Below are 25,733 nucleotides of genomic sequence, written 5' to 3'. Positions count from 1 at the left end.
GGTGTCGCAATGAATGGAGGCGCCTCTCTACCTATAGATATATGAAGTGATAAGTTGTGTAGGCTGTCTACCGACTTGTGCTGGAAGAATTCTTACACAGTCAGGGCATGCTGGGAGATGTAGTTTTGTAATAGCTAGAGAGCTATTGGTTGGGTCAGGCTTGATTTACATCTGTATCACAGCAATGTGCCAGGAGATGTATAGAAAGATACCCAAATGTATGCTGTGCTGTAACTATACCACCCAGAGGAATGATGGCGGTGTAACTTCCCAGTATAGGGTAAATTCACACAATGGAGATTCCGCAGCAGCAGAGTCTTATTCATATCAATGGGATTCTGCTGCACTGTGCACACGGTGGAATTTTCTGCTGCGGAAATCCTGATTTCTGAGTCTGCAGAAAGTATAGAGCTGTCTATTATTTCAGTGGAGTCCGCACTGAAATGCATTGCTGTCTATGAGACGGCGCATTTCCGAGTGCTCCCCTGTCTAGGTAATGTACTGTGCAGATATTATGGGGGAGATTTATCAAACCATTTTTCCAGTAATATGGGTATGGTGTATGCACAGCTTTACTTCAATACAAAGAAGATTCACTTACTAATTCGTAGCTTCAAAGCATGTTTCTTTATTGTTTGCAAGTTTTTTCCTCTCGCTTCGCACCGCTTCGATGTTACAAGCTGACCGACTGGCAGAGATCTTACACACCACTGATCGGATCCAGAGGTCTGACGCTACGTTTCGGGGTACGCTCCCTTAGTCATGCCCCTCATGACATCACGGCCATGCCCGCTCAATGCAAGTCTATGGGAGGGGGCATGTTTTGTTTTTTCCTCTCATAGAAGTGGGAGAAAATATGCCAAGATTTAAAATGTGTGCCTACTACTGTGTCCCTGTCACTCCAGGTCCCCCTTGGCCCTCCCTGCTGCAATTTTGGGACATTAAGGACATGTTTACATGGGTTATTCCCATCTCATATACAGCAATACATTTCCAAGCAGAGTCCGAGAGAGGAATAGACATGAATAGTCTTTTTGCAGATGCTGAAGTCGGGATTTCCGCAGCAGAAACATCTGTCGTGCAGTGCAGCAGAATCCCATTGATTTCATTGGGACTCTGCTGCAGTGGAATTTCTAAGCAGAATATTCCCGCAGAGAAATTCCTCCTTATGAAAGTAGCCAAACCCTGAGCATAAAAATACCACAAAAGGTTGGTGCAGGTATGTTGTTTCATACTTCCCTATTGATGTGGCCACAAAATGCCGTACAGCAAGTATGGCTCTTCAGGGCATTAAAAAAAAAAGTGGAATCGCAGCCTTATTTATGTCCAGGAGATGGGTACATGCTGGAATTTCGTCCACCTTTTGAGCCATATAGGGGGAGATTTATCTAAACCTGTGCAGAGGAAGAGTGGGGCAGTTGCCCATAGCAACCAATCAAATGGCTATTCTTTAATTTTTAAAGAAGCCTGGGAAAGATGACAGAAGTGTTCTGATTGGTTTCTATGGGCAACAGCACCACTCTTCCTCTAGACAGGTTTTGTTAAATCTCCCCCATAATGACCTTTTTATTGTATTCTACTTGGAAAAATGGCTGGTAATTCCCCTTACGTTGAATGTTATGGCCATTTAAATCAGGTGAAGTCAGTTTTCGGCCATATACGGCTCAAAAAGTGCCTTTTTTTTTATTTGTATATTTTTTTAAGGCTGAAAATGCAGACCAAAAAAGTCACAGACCTTACTCAGTATTTGGCAAACCATGACCGTGAAAAAGTAGAACAGAAGCCGTTCTAGTTCTCTTTTTAATGCATCCCCTACTAATGAGGTATGCAAGTGTGAATGAGGCCTAATGCAGGAGATCATAGCTGCGCTGCAGTACTAGGGGCAGCCACATATGTATGGGTGTCACTGTTTCAGGTACTGCAGTGAAAGGGCCACAGAACTGTCTTCAGTAAGTGCTTTTGCCCCCTAGTTCTGCTGATTGTTAGGGGTTCATTTTGCGGGATATCTGCTCCTAAAATAAAATTTGTGTAGAAAAATTTGTGTTGTGTAAACCTGGCCTTATAATAAATGTAATGTTCCTTTCTTGTGCAGCATATACAGAGCGACTATGTTCTGGTCATACACCCCGGATCCAACACTTTGCGCATTGGCAGAGCTACAGACACTCACCCAGCAGCGATCCCTCATGTTATAGCCAGGAGGCACAAGCAACCCGGGCAACCTTCCTCCTGTGACAAGTGGCTTCTCCGAGAGGGGCTGAATGTAAGTCTGAAAAAGTCTATGGGAGGTGATGGCCAGGGAATTGATCCAGCTATATAATGGGGAGATTTCTTTACAGCCTCTAAGGGTGCGTTCACATGCTAGTAGCTGGCAGCGAGTTTCCCGCTGCGAATTACGCTATCATTGATTTAAATGGGTCCATGGACAGTCCGCAAGTCTGACACTATTGCCGACTGTCTGTGGACCCATTCAAATCAATGGTAGCGTGAAACCTGCTGCTGGTAATAGCTTGTGAACTCGCCATAGGGCAGTGTTTTCCAACCAGGGTGCCTCCAGATGTTGCAAAACTACAACTCCTAGCATGCATTTAGATTTGCAATAGCTGGAGGCACCCTGGTTGGGAAACCCTGCCCTAAGGCTTCATACCTGTGTCCATATTGATATACAGTAGTGTTCTCTTACTGAAAACCTTCTATTTTGTAGTGAAGTACTTTTATTATATTATCTACAACTATAAAAATAAGTAAAAGGATGTTTCCTGCTCCTTGTAAAAATCAAGATAAAATGTTAAAGAAAGTAAAAAAAAAAAAATCTAATGTACATTTAAACGGGGTATTCCGGCCATAGACATCTTATTCCCTATCCATGGATCCCAAGAATTGGGGATAAGATGTCTGATCGCGGGGAGCCCTGCCGCTGAGACCCCCGTGATCTCCGTGCATGACTGGAGAGACATTGGTGTCCCCATAGACGTCAATGTCTGCGGAGCGGATTCCACCAGAACATTGAGCAGGTTCAATGTTCTGGTGAAATTCTTTGCTCTGAATTCTCTGGTGGAAATACAGAAAATTCTGCAGTGTCAAAAGGTTCAGGGAAATCCCATTCACCTACAGGTTAGCTTCATGCAGGAGAATTTCCGACCAATTATGGTTGGAAAGTCTGTAGTGTGATCCTGGCCTAACAGAATTGTATTCCACAACTGTCCTTATTACAGTCTGCAAAGCCAAACGATTATACAACATCAGAAAAGGATTTTAGCTTTGTCATTTTTTTCACTTTTTTTTTTTTTTAAAGAGGCCGCAAAGCAATGAGCAGAGACAAAATGGACTCAAAATGGTGGATCAAGCCATCTGGTCCAAAAAGATGTCTAATGGGACCAGACGTATTCCTGCAGTGCCGGAGCAGGTACGTGATCAGGAGGGCCTCAGAATCTGCTGCCCTCTTGGCAGTGTTTTAAAATTGATACTTTGTATTGAATGCACTGTATATGAAATACCTTTTGTGGGATATCAGGAGGTGGTTATTGGTTTTAATGCGGTTGTCCCACTGTTAAAGGAGTTTTCCTATAAATGATATCCACAGGATAGGTGATTGGTGGAAGTCTGACTACTGGGATTCTTCACCCTTGACGCCCCCCCCCCCCCCACACACTGATCACGAGGATGGTGATGCTGTGTTATCCCACATAATAACAAATGTCCTGAGAATTGGTTACCATGGCAGAGGTACTAAGTCCGTTTACATGCGCAAAGTCACAACCTCATAGGAGACATGCGCGAGATCTGCACTGTAGGGAACGAGATCCCGCGAGAGCTGGGAGCAAACAACAAGCTGGAATGACACGCCACAAGGAAGAGAAGATTGCTCGATACATGGAATGATGATGTCTTGACGTCTGATTGGTCCAACACTATACATGATGTTACGTACACAGGAAGTTATATTAGGACGGGCATAGCGTTGATATGCCAGTAACCTCATTTCCTTTGACAAAGCCGGTACGACGGCGAAACGTTGAGGACATTATAGCAGGATTTTAACAGCATCGTATTTATAGACTGGAGTGTCAACAATAAGCAGATGAAAGTAGAATGTATTAGATTTATTGTTGATGGCAATATCGCATCAGGGCAATCGGACTGTTGAGAGCAGTATCTCCCCCCATCAGGCATCTCCCCCCATCAGGCATCTTATCCCCTATCCCTTGGATAGGGGAAAAGATGTGTAAGCAGCGGAGAACCCCTTTAAGATCATTGTAGTAAGGCGTGCGCATTATTACATGCACGCTATACCATTGACTGTGAGCAATAGATAGGAAATAGGGTATATAAATAACCTATGTGTAATATATTTCATATACTACATGAATTTGTACCAAATTTGCCTAGTATCCCACTGAGTGTTTTTTATTGGTGTGTCCTTGTGTGTTATACCTCATGTTTCTATTTTTAATGATGATAAATAAAATGTGTTACATTTTATCTGGAGTTTTGTAGCTCAATTTTTTTCTTGGTATATACAGTGGTCCCTCAAGTTACAATATTAATTGGTTCCAGGACGACCATTGTATGTTGAAACCATTGTATGTTGAGAACAGAACTCTGGAAACCTGGTAATTGGTTCTAAAGGCACCAAAATGTCATCCAAAAATAGGAAAAAGTGAGGATTAAAGAAAAATAAGTAGATAACTAATAGAGATAAAGCAAATCCTTACATATAAAAGTAAGAAAGATCTGCAGGGAGCTGTAATCACTGTCTGTCAGTGTTTCCCAACCAGGGTGCCGCCAGCTGTTGCAAAACTACAACTCCCAGCATGCACGGACAGCCTTTGGCTGTCCGGGCATGCTGGGAGTTGTAGTTTTGCAACAGCTGGCGGCACCCTGGTTGGGAATTACTGGCCTATGTAGAGGACAGGAGCTTCTTCAGGGTCCTGTACAGTACATGCAATGTCCTAAAAAAATAACATGGAGCCGCCCTCACCTGATGTCCAAAGGAGCAGGTAACCCTGGCACAGGTAAAGAGTACAGAGCATGTAATACCTCCCTGTACTGTAGGGGGCGGTACCAGACACCAGTCAGTGCATGCACTTCAGTAATACAGGGGTTTTACCAGTGAATGTCCATTCTGATTGGTCAGTTCTTCCGGCCATTGACACTCACAGGTCTGGACTGTCTGTACATTGTATGTTGAGTCTGGTTTCAAGTTACAATGGTCCAGAAAAGACCATTGTATGTTGAAACTATTGTATGTTGAGGCCATTGTAAGTTGAGGGATCACTGTATAACTATGACAAATGTAGTGGTGCAACACCTGATGTCAGCTCTGCTACACTGTACAAGCTCAACTCTTCTACATCTGAAGAGCTCAGCTATAGGAAAGCATAGAAGCGCTGGGCGCCCGGGCAGGGAACAGTGTTCCCTCGCCCTGGCAGAGCTCTGCTATTCATTTGTGATGAATGAGGGGGAGATTGTTAATAATTGGGCTCAGTATGCAATGCCCTCATACATATTCATGGAGGGGTGGTTGCTCTGAAGAGTATTGGAGGGTGACGGGAGGGAGAAAAACCTCCCATTGCATGATGGTACATGATGATGTTCCAAGCCTAAAGATGGCTGCCTAATGCAGCTCTATGGGCTCACACTATCAGAGAGAACTACTGAGCTTCCGGCAACCCCTGCATAGCCTAATCCAGACAAATGCGGCAAGGTTTAAAAGTATAAGGAAAGCTTTCATTGTGCCCGGCAGTTCTCCTTTAAGGGTTCTAATTTGTACAGTGACCCCTCGACCTACGATGGCCCCGACATACGATAATTTCAACATGCGATGGCCTCTCAGAGGCCATCGCATGTTGAAGGCAGCATCAACATACGATGCTTTTGAATGTCGGGGCCATCGCATAAACGGCTATCCGGCAGCGCTGACTGCTTCAGCTGCCACCGGATAGCCGTTTACGGTGCCCCGTGTGGTCCGCTGACGATCACTTACCTGTACTCGGGGCTCCGGCGGGTCCTCTTCGGGATCCTCTGCATCGTCGGCGCTCTCCATTGACGTCATCACGTCGCTGCACACGCCGTCCCGTCATCCAATAGGAGCGGCGTGCGTAGCAACGTGATGGCGGCGACGGAGAGCGCGGATGCCGGGGAAGCAGAGGCCTTACTGGAGCGTCGGGGACACCAAGGGGACGCGGCAACAGCGATGGACAGCAACATCCAGGGCAGCGGTGACGGTCCGGAGCGGCGGGGACAGGTGAGTACAACTTCCTCTAACAGTGGTCTACAACCTGCGGACCTCCAGATGTTGCAAAACTACAACACCCAGCATGCCCGGACAGCCGTTGGCTGTCCGGGCATGCTGGGTGTTGTAGTTTTGCAACATCCGGAGGTCCGCAGGTTGTAGACCACTGTCCTATACTTTACATTGCACGGATCCCTCAACATGCGATGGTTTCAACAAACGATGGTCCGTTTGGAACAGATTACCATCGTATGTTGAGGGACCACTGTATTTGAGTTGCTCTGGGACCTTCTGGGCCATTTTAGTTGGCCCTCCCCATATGAAATGAGCAGGGTTCGGATATGCTACATTTGTCTGGCCCATAGAGTTAGGTGGATAATTGGAGTTGCAGCCAGAGGGGATGTGGGACAGCCCTTTTTTATGATCTGTGAGGGTCCCAACAGTCAGTCTACCACCGGCCAGAAACTCAACATCTCTCCTGTGGATATTTGATGTTTGGTGACACCTTCTCTAGGGAAAATATTGTCATCTGCCAGAGAGGAAAGGAGACTGATGTCAGATTAACAGTAGAACCATGGGACATACATGAAGGCTAAAAATGGTGGAGGGAGATTTATCATGACCTGTTTAGAGTTGCTGAGTTGCCCATAGCAACCAATCAGATTTTGAAAAGGCCTGGAAAATGAAAGAAACCGTCTGATTGGTTGCTATGGGCAACTCAGCAACTTTTACTCTGGACAGGTTTTAATAAATTTCCCCCTATAGTTGTATCCCCATAATTGTAAATTACCTTTAGAGCATGTTCACACAGTTTTCTGCGGGCGGATTTTTCATCCAATGGAATCTGCTGTGGGAAAACTCGCAGAAGATCCGCCCGTGGGAAAGTACACTTGATTTGATATATACAACCTTTCTAGAGTTTGGTGTGAAAATGATTTATAGGATAGCCACTTTAGGACCACTTTCATTCAGTAGTATTTTGGTCAGGAAAATCAGAAGTGGGTCCAAAATACGGAGGAATTTTTTCTTTGTACCTTTTCTCTGTGTAGGTTCTATTTTTTGTTTTGGCAAATACTGCCCTGTAAAAGGGTCCTAAGGACGTAGCCTCTGCTTAGTCTTCGTTAATGATGATGACCTCGTTTTTACATTTTTCATCAACACATTAGAAGAACCATGACTTTGTGGGACAGGTTCTAGTTTTTATTAGCACAGTTTTTCATCTTTGACTATTATTAATTTTCTTTTATACGGAAAAAAACATTTTATTAATGTAAATGTGTTAAAATTAATAATTAGCAAAAGCAAAAAAACAAAAGCCAAAAATGGCAAAGAATTGGTCCGCAAAACATTTTGTGATACATCGAGTAGAGATGAGCGAAGTTAGAGCAATTCAATTCGTCACGAACTTCTCGGCTCGGCCGTTGATGACTTTAGCCTGAATAAATGCGTTCAGCTTTCAGGTGCTCCGGTGGGCTGGAAAAGGTGGATACAGTCCAGCCCACCGGAGCACCTGAAAGCTGAACTAATTTATGCAGGCTAAAGTCAGCAACTGCCGAGCCGAGAAGTTTGTTACGAATCGAATCACTGTAACTTCGCTCATCTCTAACACCGAGTAAGATTTACATAAAACGGTTATTATTTTATTTTAAGTTCCCCTCAGAAGTTTCTCTGCCCTTACAGTTGAGCTTTGTACACTTTTATATGACCATCCAATAATCCAGAAGATTCCATAATCCAGTTTAACTGATGTATTTGCACATTTATTTAGAGGTTTCTTTTTAATTTTGCCTTCTCAGGCCAGAGCATACAATAAACAGATAAGGCCGGCAATATTGGATCATGATTCTGGAGTGAAATGGACCAGCACGTCTCACAATGAAGAATGCTTTGTAGGAGAAGAGGTACTATCTCAAATTTCTCTTTCAATTCATTTGCTTAAACCGAACCTAATGTGAACATTTTCTGATTTATATTCTCTTACTGATAAGTTGATCTGTTGTACAGGCGTTATTTGTGAATCCAGCTGACGGGTATGATATTCACTATCCCATTCGGCGGGGCCAGCTCAATATTCATGGCGGACCTGGGGGCTCTCTTACTGCGGTGATAGCGGATTTGGAAGTTATCTGGTCACATGTTATACAGAAATTCTTAGAAATACAACTGAAAGACCTAAAGGTATGTTCATTGTGTATCATGTAAAAGAAACGTCTTCTTAAAATAACAAGGGTTAACATTGTAATCTGTATAATATATTTTATTTGTTTATTTTTTTAAACTCCCTAAAACATGTTGTGATAATTGCTTTATGTTGATGACAGGAATGCAGGATTTTCTGTGTTAGGCTGGGTTCACACTACGTTTTCTCCCATACGGGAGCGCATACGGCAGGGGGGAGCTAAAACGTAGTGTGAACCCAGCCTAACACATGTTAACAGAATTGTCTCATCAAAATACAACATTTCAAGATCAATAAATGGAGGTTAATGCCGGGAGGTTGTGATGTCATAGCCCCGCCCCCTCATGACATCACATCCCCCCCTCTCTCAATGTAAGTCTATGGGAGGGGGTGTGGCGGTTGTCATAGACATGCATAGACTTGCATTGAGGGGGCAGGGCGTGACATCATGAGGAGGTGGGGCTATGATGTCACAAGCTCCCGACTCCAGTTTTCGGAACAGTTTGTTTCAAACGATGAGCAGCGGAATACCCCTTTAAGAATTCAGATAATATTTTTTTCTTTGCTGATAACCGGGTACCTGTCACAATCTTCAGGGGTAGGATATATTTAAAGCTCCCGTACAGTCTCGTAGCCCAAGAAATGCTCTGAGACTGGCTCTTTTAGAGGACAAATTTCCCTTGGACTTTGCATGAGAATTAATGAAAAACATCTGGTGGTGTCAGTCTAGGTGCAAGTCTCGGGCTACGCGACTGTCCAGGAGCTTTAAAGGGGTACTTTTTTTTTTTTTTTTTTTTAACTCAACTGGTGCCAGAAAGTTAAACAGATTTGTAAATTACTTCTATTAAAAAATCTTAATCCTTTCAGTACTTATTAGCTGCTGAATACTACAGAGAATGGTTTTCTTTTTGAAACACAGAGCTCTCTGCTGACATCTCTGTGCATTTTAGGAACTGTCCAGAGCAGGAGAAAATCCCCATAGCAAACAAGTGTTGTTCTGGACAGTTCTTAAAATGGACAGAGATGTCAGCAGAGAGCTCTGTGGTCATGATGTCAGCAGAAAGCTCTGTGTTCCTAAAAGAAAACAATTTCCTCTGTAGCATACAGACCCTAAAAAGTACTGGAAAGATTAAGATTAGAAGTAATTTATAAATCTGTTTAACTTTCTGGCACCAATTGATAGAGAGAGATATATATAATAAAGTTTTTTCTACGGGAGTACCCCTTTAATCATATCCTGCCTCCAGAGATCGTGACAGGTACAATTTAATTACATAACATTTTCCGGTATTAAATTTAATTCTTTGTACCAATAAACAAATCACAGATATGACACAAACTATAAAGTGCTGCAAAACTGTTCTCAATAGTCTATTCTTTAATTTGCATTAAGTTGCATACATGCAAGGCCAGTTACTACTGCACCTAGAGATTTCTTATGCTGATCATGTGCCAACTTTGACCTATAAGGCTAGGTTCAGACTACGGAATTTCCGTCTGCAATTCCTCTTTGAAATTGCAGGCGGAAATTCCGCTTGCTAAAATGTATAGTGTAGTGAATGGGTTTCCGTTCACAAATTCACACTTCGGAATTTGTGAGCGGAAAATCCGCTTAGAAATTTCCGCCTGAAGAATGGGGTTGCTCTTTCTTCAGGCGGAAATACTCGCGGAACACATTGCAGTCTATTGGAGACTGAGGTGTCCGCGCGGTCCTAGCGCCAACTGATTCAGGCCGCACTCGAAATCTCCGGGCGGAAATTTTCGACCCGGAGATTCCATAGTCTGAACCTAGCCTAAGGGAGTAGTTTTAAAGAGACAGTTTAACCCAATTTTGCACCTACAGACCCATAAAAGGGCTTGTTTTTTGCGTCACCAATTGAACTGTGTAACGACGTCACTTATTTTATAACATAATTTGCGGAAAACAAAAAAAATTATTTGTGTGGTGAAATAAAATTTAAAAAAAATGCAATTTTGTTAACTTTTTAGGACATCTGTTTCTATGCAGTGCACTTTTTCTGTAAAAATGACACCTTATCTTTATTCTGTAGGTCCATACGGTCACAATGATACCCAATTTATGTAGGTTTTATTTTATTTTACTACTTTAAAAAAATGGAACTACGTACACCAAAATTAGAATGTTTAACCCCTTAACGACCATGGACGTGTATACACGTCCAGGCAGGATGAACGTTCCTGCACCAGGACGTGTATACTGGTCCATGGTTCTTGTGGGTGCTGCACAGTGTACCCACGAGATCTCGGCAGGGACTCTGCTGTAACACACAGCCGGGACCCTGCCGCAATGCCGGGACCGAAGTAAACTTCGGTTCCGGCAGTTTAACCCTTACAGCCGCGGTCGGAAGTGACCGCTGGCTGTAAGTGTTATGACAAACAGAGGGAGCATCGCGGGGTGCTGTGTGTAATCCCCGGCAGGCGGGGACCTGCCACACTGCCGAGATCGAAGAAAACTTCGGTCCCAGCAGTTTAACCCTTACAGCCGCGGTCGGAAGCGACTGCGAGCTGTAAGGAGTTTTGACAGAGGGAGGGGGCTCCCTCTGTCTCTCTCCTGTAGCACCCCGCAATGATCGCGGGGTGCTGCTGCTTACCTGGGCAGCCGGGGGTCTTTACAAGGACCCCCAGGTCTGCCCTGGTTATTGCCTGCCAGGCAGCATATATGTGCAATGCTTTGGAAATATTCCAAAGCATTAACAAAAAGTGAAAAAAATATTAAATAAATAAAAGTGTATGAAAACAATAAGTATAAAAAAGTGTAAAAAAAAAAAAAAAAAAAAGGGAAAAAAAGTGTAAAAAATAAATAAAATAAAAGCACATTTATTAAATAAATAGAATAAAATATAAAAATATATAATGTGTAGTATCACACGGCGCACATCTGCAGCATACTACATGCTGCGGATGCCTGCCAACAGTCACGATAATGAGCTCCCTGCAGCGGCTGGGTAGCTTTGTGTTTCCACTCATAGTGGCGGATTTCCCGCCGGCAGTCATGAGCGGACACACTGAGCTACCCAGCCACAGCAGTGATCTCGCCCTTGTGACTGCCGGGGGCATCCGCAGTGTGAAATAAGCCGCGCTCTAAGTGACCCTACACTGCGTCCCATTCATACTGCGTTTCCGCAGTGTTAGAGATATCCGTCAGCATCACGTCAAAAAGAGTGATGCTGACGTATACTGTAGCAGCTCCATTTATTTCTGAATAAGACTGCTACAGTATACATTTGATCCCTTTTTGACATGACAACGGACACCTATACTGCAGAAATGCAGTATGAATGGGGACTATTTATATAATGATGCCCTGAAAGCAAAAGGGGCTCCTCTCCTTCTTGGTCCTACCAGGTGGTCAAGCAACCAGATATAGCCTAAGTAGGGGTACTGTCCAGCCCGGGACGAACAGGGTGATAAAATATGGGGCGTATTTCCTCCATTTCAAAGCGACTTACCAAAATGATGTCCCACAAATAAAGAATTTGTGGGAAAAAAGCTAATTTCTATTTTTTCCACTGACTTTGAAATTATTCTAGCCACACAATAAGGCTCAATGTACTCACTTTTGCCCTAGGTGAATACTTTAGGGGGCATAGTTTCGAAAATGGGGTCACTTCTGGGGGTGCGGTATTGTTCTGACAGCTAGAATGCTTTGCGAGATGAAGTGCGGCCTATAATTTGTATAATGATATCCTGAAAGTCAAATGGGGCTCCTCTCCTTCTGGGTCCCACCATGTGGCGATGCAAACAAATATGGCATAAGCGGGGGTATTACCCGAGCATGGGACGAACAGCGTAATAAAATATGGGGCGCATTTTCTACTTTTCAGATGCAATGTACAAAAAATATGTCCCACAAATGATGCATTTGTGAATAAAAAAGAAAATTTTTATTTTTTCACTGACTTTGTATCCATTCCAGCCACACAAAAAGGACTCAAAGTACTCACTTTTGGTCTAGATGAATACTTTATGGGGTATAGTTTCCAAAATGGGGTCACTTGTGGGGATTCTGTATGGTTCTGGCAGCTAAAACCCTTTGCAGACATGAAGTGCAGCCTATTATCCATTTGGCCTAAAATGACACCCTGAAAGCCAAATGGCGCTCCTCTCTTTCTGGGTCCCACCATGCGGCCAAGGAACCAAATATGGCCTAAGCAGGGGTATTTCCAAACACTGGCCGAGCAGCTTAATAAAATATAGGGTGCATTTCTTGCAATATTAGAAGTGATGTACAAAAAATATGCCCCACAAATGATGCATTTGTAAAAAATTCCAAATTTGGAATTTTTAACACTGACTTTATAATTCCTGCCAAAAAACTATGGTGGTAAAATACTCACTGTACCCCCTAGTGACTACCTTGAGGGGTCTAGTTTTTAAAATGGGGTCATTTGGCGGGGGGGGGGGGGGTGTTCCTATGTTCTACCACCTTCAAATTTCTGCAAACCTTGCATAGCACATAAAAAAAGATGTACTTTTCCAATTTTCTAAATTATCAAAATTTCATGTTAAATTGTTAGGCTTCTAATTAATTTAAAATGTTAATAAAATAACAATAAAATAAAAAAATGCTGTCAAAATAAAGTAGACATCTGAAAGTATAAGTTTCATAAACTATTTGGTCATTAAGTATAAATATATGCAACCTTTTAGTGTTAAAATAGCAAAAAATCTTAATATTTTTTTAAAATGTCATGATTTTTTGCATTGTAAAAAAAATCTACAAATGATATCGGCTTACTTTTACTATGTACATGAAGGACAACTTGTGACAAAAAAACAATGTCAGAATTATCGTGATTGGCAAAACGTTACCAGAGTTATTCTCTAATAAAGACAGATATCCCCGATTTGAAAAAAACAGGCTTGGTCTTTCAAGAGCGTACAGGTTTATTTGGGTTGGTCCTTAAGGGGTTAAAATTGTCTTCTAAACCCTTTGACTTTTGTTTTTTTGCATACGGGGGTATATGAGGGCTAATTTTTTCCGCCGTGGTCTGTAGTTTTTATCGGTACCATTTTTATTTTGATGGGACTTTTTAATCGCTTTTTATAAAAAAATTTTATGGTATAGGAAGTGACCAAAAATGCACAATTTTGGACTTTGGTATTTTTTTTACGTGTACGCCATCGACCTTACGGTTTAGCTAACCTTATATTTTAATAGTTCGGACATTTACACATGTAGCGGTACCACATATGATTATTTTTATTTTTTATTACATTATTTTATTTAAAAAATAGGAAATGGGGGTGATTCAAACTTTTATTAGGGGAGGGGCTTTTTTAAATTTTTTTAATGTTTTTTTTTTTTTTTTTTTTTTAGCACCCATAGGGGGCTATACCATGCATTCTTTTGATTGCATACACTGTTCAATGCTGTGCCATAGCATAGCATTGCTCAGTGTTATCGGTGCTTTGCTGCTCCAGCCTGCTGAAGCTTCCTGGATCAGCAGAGCACCGACCGGACGTAAGGAGAAAGGTAAGGGCCCTCCTGCCGTCCTCTCAGCTGATCAGGATATCGCGACTTCATTACGATGGTCCCGATCAGCTCGATGCCACGGTCGACTTTGATTGCAGCGTCTAAAAGGTTAATGCTGGGCATCAGCCCAATCGTGGATGCCTGGCTTTAACCTGGGTCCTGGCTGCTGAACGCACGCTCAGCCCGTGAGCATGTCTCAAAGTCATGGCCGTAAATGTTGGCACTCCTGAAATTTTTCAAGAAAATGAAGTATTTCCCACAGAAAAGGATTGCAGTAACAAACATTTTGCTATACACATATTTATTCCCTTTGTGTGTATTGGAACTAAACCAGAAAAGGGAGGAAAAAAAACTAATTGGACATAATGTCACACCAAACTCCAAAAATGGGCTGGACAAAATTATTGGCACCCTTAACTTAATATTTGGTTGCACACCTTTAGAAAATATAACCATCAATAAGCTTCTTACACCTCTCAGTCGGAATGTTGGACCACTCTTCCTTTGCAAACTGCTCATGGTCTTCCTTTGCAAACTGCTCAAGGTCTCTCTTAATGGAAGGGCTCCTTTTCCCAACAGCAATTTTAAGATCTCTCCACAGGTGTTCAATGGGATTTAGATCTGGACTCATTGCTGGCCACTTCAGAACTCTCCAGCGCTTTGTTGCCATCCATTTCTGGGTGCTTTTTGCTGTATGTTTTGGGGTCCTTGTCCTGTTGGAAGACCCAAGATCTCAGACGCAAACCCAGATTTCTGACACTGGGCTGTAAAACCCAAAATCCGTTGGTAATCCTCACATTTCATGAGGCCTTGCACACAGTCAGGGCACCCAGTGCCAGAGGCAGCAAAACACCCCCAAAACATCATTGAACCTCCACCATATTTCACTGTAGGTACTGTGTTCTTTTCTTTGTAGGCCTCATTCCGTTTTCGGTAAACAGTAGAATGAAGTGCTTTACCAAAAAGCTCTATCTGTCCACAAGGCGTTTCCCAGAAGGATTTTGGTTTACTCAAGTTCATTTTGGCAAAATGTAGTCTTTCTTTTTTATGTCTCTTCGTCAGCAGTGGGGTCCTCCTGGGTCTCCTGCCATAGCGTTTCATTTCATTTAAATATCAACGGATAGTTTGCGCTGACATTGATTCTCCCTGAGCCTGTAGGACAGCTTGAATATCTTTGGAACTTGTTTGGGGCTGCTTATCCACCATCTGGACTATCCTGTGATGACACCTTTCATAAATTTTTCTCTTCCTTCTTTGCCCAGGGAGATTAGCTACAGTGCCATGGGTTGCAAACTTCTTGATAATGTTGCACACTGTTGACAAAAGCAAATTTAGATCTCTGGAGATGGACTTGTAACCTTGAGATAGTTGATACTTTTCCACAATTTTGAAGGGGTGACAATAATTTTATCCAGACCATTTTTAGAGTTTGGTGTGGAATTATGTCCAATTTGGTTATTTTTTCCTCCCTTTTTTTGGTTTAGTTCCTATACACACACAATACGGCCATGACTGTAAATGCCGGTAACAGGACCAGGGTGTACATGTATGCCTTTCGTCCTTAATAGGCTGATAAAAAAAATTGAAAATACATATCCGTAGTTAAAAAGTAAATTTCATGCTATTTTCTATGCACAGGATGTCTTACTATGTCCACTTATTGCTAAATTTAAGTTGTAGAAAGAGACATGACGGTGGTATTCTCTTTATGTGCCTTTTGCTTCCTGTAAATCTAATATTATTTGTCACCTTATAATTCAGACTCCTTTAAAGTTTATGGATCATCTACCGCTCTAGGTCCTGTTTAATTATAATATGTCATCATTTTCTTTCAGTATTATCGATGTATATTACTCATCCCTGACATATATAACAGACAGCACGTGAAAGAGATGGTTAATATGATCCTCATAAAGATGGGATTTTCAGGTGTGTGCATGTCATATTTATTTTTCCCCTCAGAGGTTAATGCAGATAAGAGATACAGATGTGAACAGTATTGCTGGTTCCCTTCCACTGAAGATAGAAAAAGCCCATAATGTTCCCTGAAATAACTTGAAACTGACAAGTCATATTGAATAAAAAATTACTGAAAATTATCTGATGAAAATCAGACATTGCTTGTAAATTGTGGTTCAATAGAACCGTTTTGTAGAACAAAATAATGAACCTGTGCTAAACAGAAATGATGTTCCCTGAACTTAATATTTTGTGCACAACCTTTTATGGCAGTCACTGCGATCCAGCGATTTCTGGAACTGTCAATGAGGCTTCTGCACTTGTCTCCAGGTATCATGGCCCATAGGTTCAATAGGATCCAGTTCAGAACTCAGAGAAGCCACTTCAGAATTGTCCAATATTTCGGTCTTAGGCATTTTAGGCTGTTTTAAGCTAAGCATGTAGGACCCATGACCTGCAACAGAGACCAAGCTTCCTGACATTTGGCAGCACATTTTGCTCTAGAATGCCTTAATAGTCTTAAAGGGGTAGTCCAGTGGTGAAAAACTTATCCCCTATCCTAAGGATAGGGGATAAGTTTGAGATAGCGGGGGGTCCGACCACTGGGGCCCCCTGCGATCTCTCTGTACGGGGGCCAGGCTCTCCGGCCTGATAGCGGGTGTCGACCTCCGCACGAAGCGGCGTCCGACACGCCCCCTCAATACATCTCTATGGCAGAGCCGGAGATTGCCGAAGGCAGCGCTTCGGCTCTGCCATAGAGTTGTATTGAGGGGGCGTGTCGGCCGCCGCTTCGTGCAGAGGTCGACACGCCCCCTTCCTGCGGGCTGTCGGGGCTCCGTACAGGAGATCGCAGGGGACCCAGCGGTCGGACCCCCGCGATCTCAAACTTATTCCCTATCCTTAGGATAGGGGATAAGTTGTTCACCACTGGACTACCCCTTTAAGATTCTTAACAAAAAAAAAAAATCATACACTTAAACACAAACTTGCTTGAAGTGGCATTTTGATAATGTCCCCGTTGTGACCTAAGCAGCCGCAGCGTGCACTCTGTGTCACAAAGTATAACACTACTTATCTTAGCATACAATGAAAAAAAACGAGCGGCCACTCACTGCTTCTTGTGCTTCATTTATTAAAGGGGTACTCCGGTGGAAAACCTTTTTATTATTTTTTTATTTTTTTTTTGTTTCTTTTTTTTGTTTTTTAATCAACTGGTGCAAGAACTGTCCAGAGTAGGAGAAAATCCCCATAGCAAACATATGCTACTCTGGACAGTTCTTAAAATGGACAGAGATGTCAGCAGAGAGCACTGTGTTCCAAAAAGAAAATAAATTCCTCTGTAGTATTCAGCAGCTAATAAGTACTGGAAGGATTAAGATTTTTTTTATAGAAGTAATTTACAAATCTGTTTAACTTTCTGGCACCAAAAACAAAAAGGTTTTCCACCGGAGTACCCCTTTAATCTTCGTGCATTAAAATAGCCAGATTGGCAGGACAGAGACGCCTGGACGGCGCTGCAGCGCCGTCCAGGCGTCTCTGTCCTGCCAAACTGGCTATTTTAATGCACGAAGATTAATAAATGAAGCACAAGAAGCAGTGAGTGGCCTCTTGTTTTTCTTCATTGTATGTTTTGCACTGAACTTTCAGAGATTGTAGCACCTCCGCTAGCTTCTCCAGCACCCCCTTTGAGACACCGTAGAGACTCAGTGGTTTAAGAGTGGACGTTAGTGCCGACTCCTGTATCTATTTACTGCTTATCTTAGGTTTCTCAGACCTTTCCCAGAGATTTCCATATCAGCTATGGCCAGGAAGCTCCCTATTAAAGGGGTTATCCAAGAAAAAACTTTTTTTTTATATATCAACTGGCTCCACAAAGTTAAACGGATTTGTAAATTACTTCTATTAAAAAATCTTAATCCTTTCAGTACTTATGAGCTGCTGAAGTTGAGTTGTTGATTTCTGTCTAAGTGTTCTCTGATGACACTTGTCTCGGGAACTGTCCAGAGTAGAAGCAAATCCTCATAGCAAACCTTTTCTACTCTGTGCAGTTCCCGAGAAAAGCAGAGATGACAGCAGAGAGCACTGTTGCCGGACAGAAAAAGAACAACTCAACTTCAGCAGCTGATAATTATTGGAAGGATCACGATTTTTTAATAGAAGTAATTTACAAATCTGTTTAACTTTCTGGAGCCAGCTGATATATAAAAAAATTTTTTTTTCCTGGAATACCCCTTTAATGTTATAAAGAAGGTTCTGCAGCAGCTCAGGTGTGTATTATAGGGTCATGTAACCTTTATTAGAAGTCTCCTCAGAATGAATGTGAAGTCTCATAGCCTCATTGTTGTATAGTTCAGTAAATTTGTTTAAAATGCATTTTTGTCTTATAGGTGTGATTATCCATCAGGAGTCGGTCTGTGCTGTGTATGGAAGTGGATTGACCAGTGCATGTGTAGTTGATGTGGGGGATCAAAAGACCAGCATCTGCTGCGTGGAGGACGGTATATCCCATCGCAACACCAGGTATCTGCAGGATTACTAGAATGTTGGTTGTACATTTGCCGTAATAAGTGCATGTTCAGGACCTACCTCTATTAGCCAGAGTGGATAGCCAGTGCAGAACAGGTCCCACCGAGGAGGCCTTAGCATGGATGCTGCTTCCGCCAATAAAAAATTATTTCTAACAGGTTTTTATTAGAAAAGAAATTGGTGAAACAAATTATATAAAAGTCAGCATGTCTTATCTATTTACAACTATTTTCTCCCGAACTTAATGAAAACAAAAGGAATATCAAGAGCAAACATTGAAAAAACATTCTAATTCCATTATTTTGGCACACATTTGGATTGTCACTTCAATGCTTTTCATGATAAAGAAAAAAATATTTTGCACACAATTTTTTTTATGTGAACGGTAGCATAACGGCCTACACTGATTCAGTTGTTCTCTACATAATGGAATGCTAAATGTCCCTACTAAACTATGGGATAGTTTAGGAATCTGATCCCTGCTGCGGTCCTCTTCTGACATTTTGCTTGGCAGGGCTAAGCAGTTAATTGTCCTCTCCTACTGAAACTATATATATATATATATATATATATATATATATATATATATATATATAATATATATAGTAATATTTTGATTTGCTTGCAGATTGTGTCTTGCCTATGGTGGCTCTGATGTCACCCGCTGCTTCTTCTGGCTTATGCAGAGAGCAGGATTTCCTTACCGAGAGTGTCAGCTGACTAATACGCTGGACTGTCTTCTCTTGCAGCAGCTTAAGGAGTCATATACACATCTGGACCAGGTAAAATTAGCATCATGCTTTAATTTACTAATTTATATGATGACTTCTGTTATCCTTTATCCTCATAATAACCCACATATTTTCATCCTTTAACCCCTTAACAACCCTGAGAAGTAAAATGTTAGCATTTTCATAGCCATGTTAAGGTATTTTTTTACATGATAGAAACTTTTAAATACATAAAGGGAATCAACACTGTAAAGGAGGAGAGTGTATTTAAAGGAAACCTGTCACCAGTGTCACCTGCACTAACCTGTCGGTACCGACACAGTGCAGGTGACCCTGATGACAACTGTACTCACCTTGTCCCATTGTGGGGCGGGGATCTTTGGTAGTCTCCTCCGTTAGCTCCGCTCCGGGCACCCTGCTTGGGGCATGGGCGGAGCTTACTGACATCACCGCTGCTGTTCTCTCACAGCGGGACCCAGCAGGCAGCAGCAGCGGTAACGTCACTAAGCTCCGCCCATGCCCCAAACTGCTGCTGCTCTTTGCAGGATCTCGCAGCAGCTGTGACATCAGTAAGTGCCCGTCCCGCAAGCTGTCTGCCGGGACTGGAGCTAACAGAGGAAATTACCGAAGATCCCCGCCATGGAATGGGACAAGGTGAGCACCATTGTCATCAGTGTCACCTGCACTATCTGTCGGTACCAACAGGTTAATGCAGGTGACACTGGTGACAGATTTCCTTTTAAAAAGAAGAAAAACAACCACAAGACGACATCGTTTTAAATTAGAGAGGAAAGGTTCACAAGTAGCATCAGGAAGTATTACTTTACAGAGAGAGTAGTGGGTGCCTGGAATAACCTTCCTGCAGAAGTGGTCGCTGCAAATACAGAGAAGGAGTTTAAGTATGCATGGAATAAGGATAAGGCTATCCTTCATATAAGATAGGGCCAGGGACTATTCATAGTATTCAGGATATTTGGCAGACTAGATGGGCAAAATGGTTCTTATCTGCCGACACATTCTATGTTTATATGAAACCTATACAGTGGCATACAACACAACCTTCCATTGGTCGTATACCTCTGCCATAAGGCTAAAATATATTATAACCAGTGCCTTATGCCCAGTGCCAAATCCTTATACTTAAAAGGTATCTATCAATAGTTTAAAGGGGTACTCCGGTGAAAAACTTTTTTTTTTTTATTTTTTTTATTTTTTTTTAAACAACTGGTGCCAGCATTCTAATACCTTTAACTGAGCACTGTCATTTTAAACAAATTTTTGCTATTGCATTCTTTATGGTAAATAAAAAATTCAATTTTTAGTGTACTTTCTAGTGTACTTTGTTTAAAAAAAAAAATTAAGTTTTCTATGTTTTATTTGTGTTTAAAAAAGCTTCCACTAGGTGTCTCCCTACTTGTCCAGAGCACATTTCCCCCATCTCTTGCACAGACTTTACTCCTGCTGCCCTGGATGTGTGTGCAACCTTAGCCAATCATAGCTCATCTCCCACTGAACTTCTCTGAGCTGTGTGTAGCAGAGTGAGGGAGAAAGTTCTCCCCTGTATGGCTTCTGATGATGTCACGCCTACTGGGAAATGCCCCTTCCTAGTCTGTAAACCTTACTGAGCAGAAAATACAGAGCAATATCAAGGTAGAAAACTAACAAATAATAAAAATAAAGGCAGGGGGTGGTTTATCATGATGGGGCAGTGAACTGGGAGGATTATAAAATTTAACAAGATCCTTACAGATTCTCTTTAAAGGGGCACTGTCGGAATCGAAAACTTTTTATATGTTGTATATTTTGGCAAAACATTCATTTTTTTTTTATTATACTAATAGCTTTTAAATTAAGAATATAATCCTGTACAGCTGCTTTATCAGCTTTGTCCAAGCTAACACACAAGCTGGGACAAAGGTCAGGCAGTAAGGGTGGGACTAGCACTCCTCTGTGCTCACTCCTGTCCTATTAGACTGCAGCATAAATACATAGAGAATGGGGGTTACAGAGCAGCCTGCAGTGACTGGATGAAGAGACCCAGCACAGCAGACTCAGGGAGGAAGTGAATGCATGGTGAGTGAGGGCAGGCTCAGTGCTTACCTCAGACATGCTCCTTTCTGAGCAGTGAGCAGAATGAGTGAGCAGCAGAATGGAGGAATTTGTGAGCCAAATACATAAGCTAGACACAGAAAAAAAAATCTGCAGGACCTAGTGAGTAACCTATTTAAGCATAATTAATTTCTGTGATATGACGGATACACTTTAATATGGAGCTTCAGTGCACTGTATATCTGTAATATCAGTTGTATCCATATGCAACTTATGGCATTTAATGTACTAGGGGTGTACTTTACCCCTTAAGGCACCAATATGCCCATCTGCTCCTCTAACAACACCTCCTAATAAACACTGAGCCGCCCTTCTGCAGTGTCATAAATAACTCAAGGCCACTGCAGAGGGGCGGCCATATCAGTGCACTTAGGGGTAAAGAAACGCCCCTAGTGCACAAACAGCCTAATTTACATAGTAATAAAACTGATACTATATATAGTAACCCCCCGACATGCGATGGCCCCGACATATGATCAAATCGACATACGATGGGCTCTCAGAGGCCATCGCATGTGATGTCAGCATCGACATACGATGCTTTTATATGTCGGGCCATCGCATTAACTGCTATCCGGCAGAGGAAAATGCTTAAGCTGCTGTCGGATAGCAGTTTAAGCCTCCCGGGCAGGTTCACTTACCTATCCCCGCTGCTCCGGGTCCACTTCGCGATCCTCCGGTGTTTTCTGCATCTTCTCCGGGGTCCGGGCCTCGCTTTCCGGCGTCGTTATTACGTTGCTGCGCACGCTGTCACAGTGCAACAGCGTAATAACGTTGTCAGAAAGCGAGGCCCGGACACCGGAGAAGAAGCCGGAGGATCCCGAAGAAGACGCCGGAGCATCGGGACAGCATCGGGAGCGGTGAGGACGCGGTCCGGAGCGGCGGGGACAGGTGAGTATTAAATGCACTTTTTACATTCCACGAATCCCTCAACATACGATGGATTCGACAAACGATGGGTCGTTTGGAACGAATTACCATCGTATGTTGAGGGACCACTGTATATATGTGTGTGTGTGTGTATATATATAGTGCACTAGAGCTCCATATTAAACCTGCTCCTGCTCTATCCTGCTGATAATTACCTTTAAATACTAGATCATATACATCTAACCAGAATAGACTTCCTGTCATCTAAAAATGTGATTTATGCCAAATGTACAATATTTATATACAAAAAAATCACCACTGTAGGGGGCAACTGAGTCCCTTTATTGGACAGTTAGTAAGACTTTCCAGTCAGACATAAGAACCTTTATAGAACCAAATTCTTATGGAGAGGTAGTAATAGCATTTATACCAGTGGTGAGATTAAGTTTGGTAAATGTTTTCTAAAGTGAGTGTATGTTTTCTTTAGGACATTTGTGGACTACAGGATCATGAGCTTCAGGTGCGACGTCCAGATGCTCCAGCTTTGTTGTACCAAATGAGACTGGGAGATGAAAAACTTCAGGTGAGATCTGGTATCAATTTAGTATTCAATGATATTTTGTGGCTATTACTACAATATCAGTAGTATGAATTGTCTACTAATTTATTAGCATTAGTATGGCTGGTAGGTTACCCTACTGAAATGGTTTTCTTGGCATCCTCTAGGCTCCAATGGCTCTCTTCTACCCAGCTACATTTGGAATTATTGGCCAGAAAATGACTTATTCACAACACAGATCACAGGGAGATCCAGAAGATCCTCATGATGAGCATTATCTACTAGCAACACAAAGCAAACAGGATCAAGTAAGGCAAATCTTATTTCACTCTTTACATTGATACACATAGGAGCATGTACAGCAACCAATCACAGCTCAACTTTAATTTTAACAGAGTTTAAGATATGAAAGCTGTGCTGTGATTGGCTGCTCTGGGCAAAGCCATGTAGTTTTTATTTTCACAGTTTTTATTTATCCCCCCCATATAATGGAATCATACACGGAAATGGTTACACTGTTGATTTTCTGTGGCAGATATCACAATAAGCTGTGACATACTCTACTATATTGGAAAATGCAGCTCTGCTACATACATTCCAGGAATGCCACAGTTCTTAAAAAGTTGGACTGTAATTTTGATTCTTTCTTAAGTCTTCTAAGGCAGCTGCAGACCGGAAAGCCTTGTCCAAACCCAGCATGTTTGATGATCCACGGAGCCAGGCTATGGATATTGCAGAAAGGGGACACATGATGGAAGCAGAGCCCTGCCAGGGAGATGGCATGGGGCATAGTAATGATGGGGATGAGACCTCTGCATCTTTATTCTCCAGGAAAACTATGGTATCTCAGTTTGAAGGGAAAGCACTGGGCCTGGACAAGGCAATTCTTCATAGCATCGATTGCTGCAGTAAGTTGTGTATAAACCTACCCTTCACTTCTGAATAAACATACTAGTATAAGGATTATAATAGTAGTAGTATTTTTCCATTGAGTGGCATTTTTATACTTCCTTTCAGCCTCTGATGACACAAAGAAGAAGATGTACAGCTCCATCTTGGTGGTTGGAGGGGGGTTATTGTTCCCCAAGTCACAGCAGTTTCTGCAGCACCGAATCCTCAATAAGATGCCTCCATCCTTCAGGAGAGTGGTTGAAAATGTAGAAGTTATAACAAGGCCGAAGGTAAAATACATATACAGTGGTCCCTCAACATACGATGGTAATCCGTTCCAAAAGGACCATCGTTTGTTGAAACCATCGCATGTTGAGGGATCTGTGCAATGTAAAGTATAGGACAGTGGTCTACAACCTGCGGACCTCCAGATGTTGCAAAATTACAACACCCAGCATGCCCGGACAGCCGTTGGCTGTCCGGGCATGCTGGGTGTTGTAGTTTTGCAACATCTGGAGGTCCGCAGGTTGAAGATCACTGGTATAGGAAGTTGTACTCACCCGTCGCCGCGTCCCCGAGGTGTTCCTGACGCTCCGGCAAGGCCTCTGCTTTCCCGGCATCCTCGCTCTCCGTCGCGGCCATCACGTCGCTACGCACGCCGCTCCTATTGGATGATGGGACGGCGTGTGCGGCGACGTGATGACGACGATGGAGAGCGCCGACAATGCAGGGGATCCCGAAGAGGACGCGCCGGAGCCCCGAGGACAGGTAAGTGACCGTCAGCGGACCACACGGGGCATCGTAAACGGCTATCCGGTGGCAGCTGAAGCAGTCTGCGCTGCCGGATAGCCGTTTATGCGATGGCCCCAACATACAAAAGCATCATATGTTGATGCTTCCTTCAACATGCGATGGCCTCTGTGAGGCTATCGCATGTTGAAATTATCGTATGTCGGGGCCATCGTAGGTCGGGGGGGGTCAATGTACATTGCATATACTTTCTTCACACTGTTTCTCCCTATCCTATTTGTTGGTTAACATTTTAAGAAAAAATATGAATATTATTATTTATGGCCATATTTAAATGTCACACCTACTAATGTGTTAGAAAATTGTTATTGTGTAGCAGGTAATAATCTACAATTTAATCAAAGGGACGATGTAAATCAACTGTTTGGATCAATATGCTTTTCAGCAGTTTTAAAGGAACACTGGACATAGAAAATTCTCAGCAAGTATTCCAGCAATTCTCCTTTATCCCCTCCTCTCCTTTGTCTCACATTACAATTTAAATGCTAAATAAAGTTATAAAGAATTTTTCTCTGTGTGTCCCAGGAGCTCAGCAGTCAGACCCCCCCTTCCTCTTCACAATCTTTTCTCTACTGCAGCAGGAACCTCCCCCTTCTACCCTCTATCTATTATGCCATAAAAATTAACATTTGTTTTGGCTACACCCTACTCCTTATTCACCTTCCAACTGAAAAGGGAACAGATCGGTAGGAAATAACCCCTGATTCAACCACATGCAGACAATGCTTCAGACTGATTTCCTGTTTACATTTATTTCTGCTGTTTGTATTCTTTTAGGGGAGTTGTCCGGGATTAGAAAGTAATAGCACCACTCTTGTCCAATGGCTGTGTCTGGTGTTGTAATTCAGTCCATTTTACATGAAAGTTAGTGATCTGTAATACCAGACATATGGACATAGTCAGCTTCAAGGAGCTATGAAATACTTTCTTTTCAAACCAACTTATAGTTATATAGAACCTACCGTAACTCTCTTAGATATAATTACATGTTTGATTCTACATAGGAAATGGACCCACGAGTGATTGCATGGAAAGGAGGCGCCGTCCTTGCTTGTCTTGACACAACTCAAGAGCTGTGGATCTACCAGCGGGATTGGCAGAGGTTCGGAGTGCGCATGTTACGGGAAAGAGCTGCATTTGTTTGGTGACCTAAATGGACTTTTTGTGTTGTGGATAATCCCATTAATGACTGAATATCTCACTTTAACCCAACATTGCTGATGTATTCCAGCCTGTCTACAGTGCTGAGAGATATGTGTGCTGGACTCATGAATATGGACACCCTCACAGTAAGATGTGTAATATTATTTTTGTTACTTGAAATATGTCAGAGCTAAAATGAGAATAAACTAATGTTTACATAACAT

At 42.4% G+C, this 25,733-nt stretch overlaps 1 protein-coding gene across 1 annotated transcript in view; it reads left to right on the top strand.

Annotated features, from left to right (window-relative positions):
* ACTR8 (actin related protein 8) overlaps nt 1-25,733 on the top strand; it is a 26,042-nt gene extending 309 nt beyond the window's left edge. Inside the window, exons 2-13 of the mRNA XM_056524378.1 lie at nt 2,093-2,263; nt 3,296-3,406; nt 8,032-8,136; nt 8,240-8,413; nt 15,747-15,840; nt 18,258-18,390; nt 19,025-19,178; nt 22,594-22,689; nt 22,833-22,973; nt 23,318-23,573; nt 23,683-23,846; nt 25,371-25,733. Coding sequence (XP_056380353.1) covers nt 2,093-2,263; nt 3,296-3,406; nt 8,032-8,136; nt 8,240-8,413; nt 15,747-15,840; nt 18,258-18,390; nt 19,025-19,178; nt 22,594-22,689; nt 22,833-22,973; nt 23,318-23,573; nt 23,683-23,846; nt 25,371-25,514 — 1,743 coding nt within the window. The 3' untranslated portion in view covers nt 25,515-25,733. The remainder of the gene's footprint in view (nt 1-2,092; nt 2,264-3,295; nt 3,407-8,031; nt 8,137-8,239; nt 8,414-15,746; nt 15,841-18,257; nt 18,391-19,024; nt 19,179-22,593; nt 22,690-22,832; nt 22,974-23,317; nt 23,574-23,682; nt 23,847-25,370) is intronic.

Source organism: Hyla sarda, chromosome 6 (genome assembly GCF_029499605.1).
Source record: "Hyla sarda isolate aHylSar1 chromosome 6, aHylSar1.hap1, whole genome shotgun sequence".
Taxonomy (NCBI): Eukaryota; Metazoa; Chordata; class Amphibia; order Anura; family Hylidae; genus Hyla; species Hyla sarda.
The sequence above is the reverse complement of the archived record's forward strand: the minus strand, read 5'-3'. Positions and strand labels throughout refer to the sequence as shown.